Source organism: Mandrillus leucophaeus, unplaced genomic scaffold (genome assembly GCF_000951045.1).
Source record: "Mandrillus leucophaeus isolate KB7577 unplaced genomic scaffold, Mleu.le_1.0 Scaffold55, whole genome shotgun sequence".
NCBI lineage: Eukaryota > Metazoa > Chordata > Mammalia > Primates > Cercopithecidae > Mandrillus > Mandrillus leucophaeus.
The window spans coordinates 1,096,662-1,107,246 of NW_012105919.1; the positions used below are offsets into that span (position 1 = coordinate 1,096,662).

Consider the following 10,585-nt stretch of genomic DNA (forward strand, 5'->3'; position numbering starts at 1 on the left):
TGTTGGTCAGGCTGGTCTCGAACTCCCGACCTCAGGTGATCCGCCCGCCTCGGCCTCCCAAAGTGCTGGGATTACAGGCGTGAGCCACCGCGCCTGGCCAACAAGGCTGTTTTTTAAAAGCCCACGAGAGTTGAGTGCAGAAACTGTGGAATAGCTTGGAAAGAAAAAAAGTGACAATTGCTCAGGCTAATGGTTCTCAGAATGGTGGGAAAAGCAGAAAAGTGCCAACATGGAGAATCTGTCATGTCCTTTGCCCTGTTGACAGGATAAAGTTTCAAGTTCTAGTCTGACCCTGGCTTTCAAAAATGTGAGGCATTCCCTCCTGCTGGGGCAGCATCCTCCCCATCATATTCTACACCCTAAGGCTGCCTTCATGCCAGGCTTGACCACACCATTTACCCAGGCCCAGTATACCATTTTTGGATCTAGTCTGCCCAGTTTGGCTCACTTCAGAGCTCAGTTGGTTTGAGAGCCACCTTTGCTAAATCTTCTCCAACTGAACTTCAACAAAGCCTCTTTTTCTCTGGGCTTCTACCGAACTGGGCGTCATGTGAACCTTGCAGTATTTCTTCATATATATCTTGTTACACACATTTCCCATCAGACCATTATGCTCCTAGAGAGCAGAGACCACACTGACATCTCTTGTGCATCCTTTCAATAACTGGCATAGTGCACCCAACAGAGCAATCTACTGATACTGTTGCATGAATGCGTTACTGAAAATTACACTGTTTCAAAGTGACCACCTTTTGGCTGTGTGGGCCAGCTCTGGATTCTGACAGATTTGGGTTTAATTTAGCCAACTTCCAGGTGGGTGAGTTTCAAAAAGTTAATTTCTGTAGCCTCGCCTTCTTCATCTGGAAAAGGGGATAAACTTGCATCTGCCACAAAGGTGTTTTTTTGTTTGTTTGAGATGGAGACTTCCTCTGTCACCCAGGCTGGAGTGCAGTGGTGAGATCTCAGCTCACTGCAACCTCCGCGCCCCAGGTTCAAACAATTCTCCTGTCTCAGCTTCCCGAGTAGCTGGGATTACAGGTGTATGCCATCACACCCAGCTAATTTTTAATTGTATTTAATTTTATAATTTTTAAATTTTTATTTATTTTATTTTATTTTTTGAGACGGAGTCTTGCTCTTGTCAGTCAGGCTGGAACGCAATGGCATGATCTCAGCTCACTGCAACCTCCGCCTCCTGGGTTCAAGCAATTCTCCTGCCTCAGCCTCCTGAGTAGCTGGGATTACAGGAGCCCGCCACCACACCCAGCTAGTTTTCATATTTTTAGTGGAGGCGGGGTTTCACCATATTGGCCAGGCTGATCTCTAACTCCTGACCTCGTGATCCGACTGCCTCGGCCTCCCAAAGTGCGGGGATTACAGGTGTGAGCCACTGCTCCTGGCCTTTTATTTTTATTTTTTGAAATGGAGTCTCGCTATCACCGAGGCTGGAGTGCAGTGGCGCAATCTCGGCTCACTGCAAACTCCACCTCCCGGGTTCAAGTGATTCTCCTGCCTCAGCCTCCCGAGTAGCTGGGATTACAGGCACCTGCCACAATGCCCAGCTAATTTTTCTATTTTTAGTAGAGACAGGGTTTCACCATGTTGGCTAGGCTGGTCTTGAACTCCTGACCTCAGGTGATCTGCCCACCTTGGCCTCCCAAAGTGCTGGATTACAGGTGTGAGCCACAGTGCCGAACTCTAATTTTTGTATTTTTAGTAGAGACAGGGTTTCACGATATTGGCCAGACTGGTCTCAAACTCCTGACCTGAAGTGATCCACCCACCTCAGCTTCCCAAAGTGCTAGGATTACAGGTGTGAGCCAGAGCACCTGGCCCACAAAAGTTTTTTTTGTAAAGGTTAAATAGGATTTAAAACTGTAAAGTGCTTTGCACACTGCCAGATCACCTGTAAACTGGAGCTGCAGAGTTGAAGCGAAGTGGAAAATCATGATGGATGATTTATCTCAACATCAACACAGAGCAGATGTGGCCCTAAAATTACACTCTCCTAATGGCATGGTCTTCCAAACATCTATAAACAAAAATGAAGGAGGAAACAAACCAAATGGCTTTTGGTGGAATAGTATTATGTCCCTTTCTGGACATAGTGCCAAACTTTTTATGAAGGTCTTCAGTACTAATACTTTTGAGAAAAAGAAAAATGTCAAATCAAATCACATAGATCTTGTTCATGTATTTCCATGTACTGTAATCTTTCTACACATATGACAGTAACTAGTGGCACATGGCAATGATGAATGTAAACAGGGTGCTTAAGGAAGTACAAGATGACCATCATCCTCACACAGTTTTGGGCTAACGTTATTTTATAAAATATTTGATTTTCTTTTCTTTTTTTTTTCTTTTTTTGAGATGGAGTCTCCCTCTGTTGCTCAGGCTGGAGTGCAGTGGGGCAATCTTGGCTCGTTGTAACCTCTGCCTTCTGGGTTCAAGTGATTCTTCTGTCTCAGCCTCCCGAGTAGCTGGGATTATAGGTGTGCACCACCATGCCTGGCTAATTTTTCTATTTTTAGTAGAGATGGGGTTTCACTATGTTGGCCAGGCTGGTTTCGAATTCCTGACCTCAAGTGATCCACCTGCCTCAGCCTCCCAAAGTGCTGGGATTACTGCGCTTGGTCAAGATTTGATTTTCTATCAATCTTTTTTTTTTTTTTTTAGTGATAGAGTCTTGCTCTGTCGCCAGGTTGTAGTGCAGTGGTGCGATCTTGGCTCACTGCAACCTCCGCCTCCTGGGTTCAAGCAATTCTTGTGCCTCAGCCCCCTGAATAGCTGGGATTACAGGCATGCGCCACCACACCCAGCTAATTTTTGTATTTTTATTAGAGATGAGTTTCACGATGTTGGCCAGGATGGTCTTGATCTCCTGACCCTGTGATCTACCCGCCTCAGCCTCCCAAGGTGTTGGGATTACAGGCATGAGCCACCACATCCGGCCAATCTTTTTTTTGTAAGTAGTTTTTTCCTCCTGGTTATTAAGAGAACACATATCTTACTGAATTATAGATATATTCTACTCTGAATGCACAAGTCTTGCACTCTCTCCTGCCCCAAGATATTCATTGTTAAGTTTGCTGTACATGCTCCTAGTTTTTCCAGGAGTACATACAATGAAACAAACATTGTATTGGGATCATACTATAATACTGTCTTCAACTTTTTTTTTTTTTTGAGACAGAGTCTCTGTCACCCAGGCTGGAGTGCAGTGGCTCGATCTCAGCTCACTGCAACCTCCACCTCCTGGGTTGAAGTGATTCCCGTGCCTCAGCCTCCCGAGCAGCTGGGATTACAGGCATGTGCCACCACACACAGCTAATTTTTGAATTTTTATTAGAGACAGGGTTTCACCATTTTGACCAGGATGGTCTCAATCTCCTGAACTCGTGATCCATCCACCTCAGCCTCCTAAGGTGTTGGGATTACAGGCGTGAGGCACTGCGTCCGGCCAATCTTTTTTTTTTTAAGTAGTGTTTTTCCTCCTGGTTATCAAGAGAACACATATCTTACTGAATTACAGATATATACTACTCTGAATGCACAAGTCTTATACTTTCTCCTGCCCCAAGATATTCATTTTAAAGTTTGCTGTACATGCTCCTACTTTTCCCAGGAGTACATACAGTGAAATAAACATTGTATGGGATCATACAGTAATATTGTCTTCAACTTTTTTTTGAGACAGTCTGTCTCTGTCACCCAGGCTGGAGTACAGTGGCTTGATCTCAGCTCACTGCAACCTCCACCTCCTAGGTCCAAGAGTTTCTCTTGCCTCAGTCTCCCAAATAGCTGGGATTACAGGTGTCTGCCACCGCGTCCAGCTAATTTTTTGTATTTTTAGTAGAGATGGGGTTTCACTATGTTGGCCAGACTGGTCTTGAACTCCTGACCTCGTGAGGCTTGGCTTCCCAAAGTGCTGGGATTACAGGTGTGAGCCACCCTTGCCCGGTCGTCTTCAACTTTAAAACTCAATAATGTATCCTAAGATATCTTACCATGACAGGATAGATAGAACCTATTATTAATGACTGAACCATATTTAATTTTATGGATGGACCATAATTTAGTTATGCAATTCCCTATTGAGAGATGGCCGAACTATTTTCAGTGTGTGTGTGTGTATGTTTTGCCAGCATTCAACAATATGAAGTTGAGTTGCTTGATCAAAAATAATAAAATCTGGAAGCTGGGAGCAGTGGCTCACGCCTGTAGTCCTAGGACTTTGGGAGGCTGAGGCAGGAGGATCACTTGAGCCCAGGAGTTTGAGATCAGTATGGGCAACATGGTGACATGGTGAGACCCCATCTTTATTTAAAAAAAAAAAAAAAAAGGCCAGGCACGGTGGTTTACCCCTGTAATCCCAGCATTTCGGGAGGCTGAGGCGGGCGGATCACAAGGTCAGGAGATCGAAACCATCCTGGCTAACACGTTGAAACCCCGTCTCTACTAAAAATACAAAAAATTAGCCGGGCGTGGTGGCGGGCGCCTGTAGTCCCAGTTATTCGGGAGGCTGAGGCAGGAGAATGGCATGAACCCGGGAGGCGGAGCTTGCAGTGAGCCGAGATGGTGCCACTGTACTCCAGCCTTGGAGACATAGTGAGACTCCATCTCAAAAAAAAAAAAAAAAAAGAAGGGGAAGAAAATAAATAAAAATCAAAATCAGAGCTATTATTAAATTACTTTGTCTAAAAAGTCATACATTATAATTGTTTTTAATGTCAGCATTACATCTTGATTAAAGCTGTATTTTAAAGTTCATACTATTAGGCTGGGCGTGGTGGCTCACGCCTGTAATCCTAGCACTTTGGGAGGCTGAGGCGGGTGGATCACCTGAGGTCAGAAGTTTCAGACTAGCCTGGCCAACATGGTGTAACGCTGTCTCCACTAAAAATCCACAAATTAGCCGAGCATCGTGGCGCACGCCTGTAATTCCAGCTACTTGGGAGGCGGAGGCAGGAGAATCGCTTGAACCTAGGAGGCGTAGGTGGCAATGAGCTGAGATTGCACCACTGCACTCCAGCCTGGGTGACACAGCAAGCCTTTATTTAAAAAAAAAAAAAAAAAAAATTCAGACTATATTCATGTATAATTTATAATAAATCCTTTGGAAATTGTCCTCTTGCATATATTAAAAAACAAAATATAACAAAAGAAAACACCTGCCACGATAAAGTCCCAAAGGGAAATGGTCCAGAAGCTATTTCCGGCGCCTGTGGCCCGTGCGCCCCCTGCTGGCAGTAATGGAACTGGGAACAGGGCCCAAAGTAAGCTCGTTTTCTATGATGATGGTTCCACAATTTAAAAAAAGAAAAATGGTCCGGGCGCGGTGGCTTACACCTGTAATCCCAGCACTTTGGGAGGCCGAGGCGGGCAGATCACGAGGTCAGGAGATCGAGACCATCCTGGCTAACACGGTGAAACCCCGTCTCTACTAAAAATACAAAAAAATTAGCCGGGTGCGGTGGCGGGCGCCTGTAGTCCCAGCTACTCAGGAGACTGAGGCAGGAGAATGGCGTGAACCTGGGAGGCGGAGCTTGCAGTGAGCCGAAGCTTGCAGTGAGCCGAAATCGCGCCACTGCACTCTAGCCTGGGAGACAGAGTGAGACTCCGTCTCAAAAACAAAAACAAACAAAATATATATATGTACATGTATATATATACACACATATATTTGGCCGGGTGTAGTGGCTCACACTTAATGCCAGCACTTTGGGAGGCCAAGGCAGGCGGATCACTTAAGGTCAGAAGTTCAAGACCAGCCTGGCCAATGTGGTGATATGTTTAAAACGATTTTTTTTTTCTTTTTTGAGACAGGGTCTTAACTCTGTCGCCCAGTCTGGAGTGCAGTGGTGCGATCATGGCTCACTGCAGCCTAGACCTCTCGCCACCAGGCCTGGCCCCAAACCTGTAATCTTGAAATGAATCAGGGTGGCTTTCTCTCCTTTCTGACATGTCTGTAACTCCTGTGGCAGAAGCTCCAACCCAAACACGGAAACTCTGATTCTGGGTTAAGAATTTTAATTTAGGAGAGGTGCAGTGGCTCATGCCTGTAATCCCAGTGTTTGGGAGGCTGAGGTGGGTGGATCACTTGAGTCCAGGAGTTTGAGACCAGCCTGGACAACACAGCAAAACCTTGTCTCGCTGGGCGTTGTGACTCACACCTGTAATCCCAGGACTTTGGGAGGCTCAGGTGGGTGGATCACTTGAGGTCAGGAGTTTAAGACCAGCCTGGCCAATATGGTGAAGCCTCCTCTCTACTAAAAGTACAAAATTAGCCAGGCGTGGTGGCACAAGCCTGTAATCCCAGTTACTCAGGAGGCTGAGGCAGGAGAATAGCTTGAACCTGAAAGGCGGAGGTTCCAGTGAGCCAAGATTGTACCACTGCACTCCAGCCTGGGACACAGAGAGACTCTGTCTCAAAACAAAAAAACAAAAACCAAAAAAACAAGATACCCCGTCTCCACAAAAAATACAAAATAAGCTAGGCCTGGTGATGTGTGCCTGTAGTCCCAGCTACTGGGGAGGCTGAGGTGAGAAGACTGTTTGAGCCCAAGAGGTCAAGTCTGCAGTGGGCCATTGTACTCTAGCCTGGGCAACAGTGATACCCTGTTTCAAAAACAAATAAACAAATTTTAATTAAACAAAAAAAAAAACCCTCACAACCGACCACCACCACTCTTTTGGTTTCAGGACTGTCCTTCTGTTTATCTATGGAGTAGGTTTTCACATATCCGTACCTTTGGCTATGTGAACTGTGGTATTTAGCTAGCCTGTAATTCAAGTCTTTAAACAGATGCTCAAGAGCATTTAACTCATATATTAAAACAATATATTCACTCGTAAAACCGAAATGCAAATACTTTTATTTTTTTGAGACGGAGTCTCACTCTGTCACCCAGGCGGGAGTGCAGTGGCCGGATCTCAGTTCACTGCAAGCTCCGCCTCCCATGTTTACGCCATTCTCCTGCCTCAGCCTCCCGAGTAGCTGGGACTACAGGCGCCCGCCACCTCGCCCGGCTAGTTTTTTTGTACTTTTAGTAGAGACGGGATTTCACCGTGTTAGCCAGGATGGTCTTGATCTCCTGACCTCGTGATCCGCCTGCCTCGGCCTCCCAAAGTGCTGGGATTACAGGCGTGAGCCACCGCGCCTGGCCATAAACTCTTTTTGCCTGGCCATAAACTCTTTTTAGACAAAGTCTCACTCTGTCATTCAGGCTGGAGTGCAATGGCATGATCTTGGCTCACTGCAACCTCCACTTCCTGGGTTCAAGCGACTCTCGTCTCAGCCTCCCGAGTAGCTGGGATGACAGGAGTGCGCCATCATGCCTAGCTAATTTTTTATATTTTTAAAAGAGATGGGGTTTCACCATGTTGGCCAGGTAGTCTCGAACTCCTGACCTCAAGTGATCCACTGCCTCGTCCTCCCAAAGTGTTGGGATTACAGGCGTGAGCCACTGTGCCCGGCCTGCAATTCATTATTTAGTGTGATTCAGTGAACTCATATTACATACTAGACACATACTGGAAGTTAAGCAACACTGCAATGCAGAAATTAAAAATATTCTTGCAATGGAAGACCTTAGTGTGTTCAATGGTGGCTATTGGATAAAAGGTGATTTACCAATTAAGCAGGCAAGAAGAGGGTCTTACCTTGCTAGGTTTATCATTCTGAGGGTCAAAAACTTTCTCACAAAGTCTCAGTCCAGTCTCTTGCCTTAGCTGTTGTAAATAGGCTCTCATCACTTCTAAAACAGAACAATTTTAAAAAACTGTATTTGCAAATACATCCCAAATGTACTGGTTGCAGGTCTGTATGCTCACTGTGGTAATACATTTTCATACATTCTAACAGGATATGAAATAGAAATGACAGTCCAAAGAGTTTTATAACTACATTTGTTTTTGTTCAAAAGATTTTCTGCATGTCATCCTTGTTGCCAAGAATTGTTTGTGAGAGTGACTAATAAGATAATGTACTTCCTATGATTTCACTCTCAATCTGTATATGAATCAAGGCAAGAAAAGGAGGGGTGGTAGGAAGTCAAATGGAGAAAATCTTCTTGTGCCATAGAGAGAGGATAGAGACCTGTTCTTACCATCTTCCTGTTTGTTTGCAGGTTTGGCATAAATTGCGTTAAGTGGAAAACCAGGCTCTCCAGGAATGGGAAAATTAGTGATTCCCAATGTATACATTTCTTTCTCACCTTGGCTTTTGGAATTGCACTGAAAAAAAAAAAAAAAATGTATATATAGATACACACACACACACACATTTTACAGGGAAAAGAATTCCATCCTTGGACCCCAGGTTAAGAACCCTTGAGCCAAGGGATTAAAAGGAATTTCTCTGTCAAGATTTCTGTCTTGAGAAAATATATGCAAAGGCTTAAAACATCACTACTTTTATCTTTGTGTCAGTCAATTATACTACAAGTTCAGAGAACTAAATTCAAATTTTTCTCTTAAGTCCATGCTGTAAGTCAGAGGAAATATTTTCTACTTGTCTTTAAAGTCTCAACAAATCCCAGATGACTGGGAGGGTAAATGCCTCTCAGCAATTTGTTTTCCTGATATATAATCATCCAAGTTTAATTACCTTTTGGAGTTTCTTCAGACATTCGGAAATATAGAGAGTTATATATATCAAGGTCCTATCAGCTTCATTCTACAGGGAGAAAAAGAAGACTTAAAAACAGTTATCAAAACATAACAATGATATGCAATGAATGAATTCCATCTTTGTCTTCTGATTATCTACTGGATGCAGTGGTAGGACAGCCACTATCACATCAAAACTCCCATTCTCCAAACGCACAGTCTCCTCAGTCTCCTTTTCCATTTGTCCCTGGGAGGAAGGCACAAGCCCCACTCTGAGCTGTGCGGCTGCTCTTTTTTGTTTTGTTTTGTTTTTTTTGAGACGGAGTCTTGCTCTATTGCCCAGGCTGGAGTGCAGTGGCACAATCTCGGCTCACTGCAACCTCCACCTCCCAGGTTCAAGCAATTTTCCTGCCTCAGCCTCCCAAGTAGCTGGGATTACAGGTGCCCACCACCATGCCTGGCTAATTTTTCTATTTTTAGGAGAGACGGGGTTTCATCATGTTGGCCAGGTTGGTCTCAAACTTCTGACCTCAAGTGATCTGCCCACCTCAGCCTCCCAAAGTGCTGGGATTACAGGCATGAGCCACTACGCTTGTCTGAGTGGCTGCTCTCTCTTGTTTTTCTTGGCTCCCCTTGCCCCGGGGTTCCCAAGGATCTGTGTCAACAGCCCTTCACTGTGTAGGAAGGAGAAGTAACAAGGCTGCCTGGAAAGCCTGAGCTGCTCCATATGGTTGGCTAATCTTTAAAAACCCTTTCACTTCAGGGTCTCTGCTGAGAACAGAAATATTTATTACTCTAAAAGAGGAAGCAACTATTTCACATTTGACTTGCTCCCAAAGAACTCCATATTGTCAATGTCTTGACTTAACCAAAAAGAAAATGTGGAGAAGACAAATGAAAGTTGATCAAATGTGGCATGGACTTTGGGTCAAATTTTACACAAATTTAGGCCAGGTGCAGTGGCTTACACCTGTAATCCCAGCACTTTGGGAGGCTGAGGTGGGTGGATTGCTTGAGCCCAGGAATTTGAGACCAGCCTGGGCAAACACCATCTCTACAAAAAATACAAAAAGTAGCTGGGCATGATGGCGCACACCTGTAGTCCCAGCTACTCAGAGGCTGAGGTGAGGGGATCACCTAAACCCAAGAGGTCAAAGTTGCAGTGAGCTGTGATGGTGCCACTGCACTCCAGCCCGGGTGACAGAGTGAGAACCTGTCTCAAAAACAATTAAAAAAAAAAAAAACAATTTATAGTCAAAAAACTGGCCCCAGGCCAAGGGCAGTGGCTCATGCCTGTAATCCCAGCACTTTGGGAGGCCAAGGTGGGCAGATCATTTGAGGTCAGGAGTTCGAGACCAGCCTGGCCAACATGGCGAAACCCCGTCTCTACTAAAACTACAAAAATTAGCCAGGCATGGTGGCGTGCGCCTGTAATTCCAGCTGCTAGGGAGGCTGAGGCCAGAGAATCGCTTGAACCTAGGAGGCAGAGGTTGCAATGAGTCAAGACTGTACCACTGCACTCCAGCCTGGGCAACAGAGCAAGACTCCGTCTCAAATAAAAAAAAAAAAAGGCTGGGTGCAGTGGCCCACGCCTGTAATCCCAGCACTTTGTAAGGCCAAGGCGGGTGGATCATGAGCTCAGGAGATCGAGACCATCCTGACCAACATGGTGAGACCCTATCTCTACTAAAAAAATACAAAAATTTTGTATTTGGCGTGATGGTGTGTGCCTGTAATCCCAGCTACTCGGGAGGCTGAGGCAGGAGAACCGCTTGAACCCGGGAGTTGAGGGTTGCAGTGAGCCGAGATCACGCCATTGCACTCCAGCCTGGTGACAGAGTGAAGCTCTGTCTCTTTTCTGTTTTTTTTTTTTTTTTTGAGTTGGAGTCTCGCTCTGTGGCCCAGGCTGGAGTGCAGTGTCCGGATCTCAGCTCACTGCAAGCTCCGCCTCGCGGGTTCACGCCATTCTCCC

General features: G+C 45.4%; 1 protein-coding gene across 1 annotated transcript in view; it reads right to left on the minus strand.

Annotated features, from left to right (window-relative positions):
• Positions 1–481: 481 nt before the first annotated feature.
• ARPC3 (actin related protein 2/3 complex, subunit 3, 21kDa) overlaps positions 482–10,585 on the minus strand; it is a 23,427-nt gene continuing 13,323 nt past the window's right edge. Inside the window, exons 4-7 of the mRNA XM_011997931.1 lie at positions 8,612–8,680; positions 8,112–8,238; positions 7,666–7,757; positions 482–616 (exon numbers count right to left, since the gene is read on the minus strand). Of these exons, the coding sequence (XP_011853321.1) occupies positions 482–616; positions 7,666–7,757; positions 8,112–8,238; positions 8,612–8,680 (423 nt within the window). The remainder of the gene's footprint in view (positions 617–7,665; positions 7,758–8,111; positions 8,239–8,611; positions 8,681–10,585) is intronic.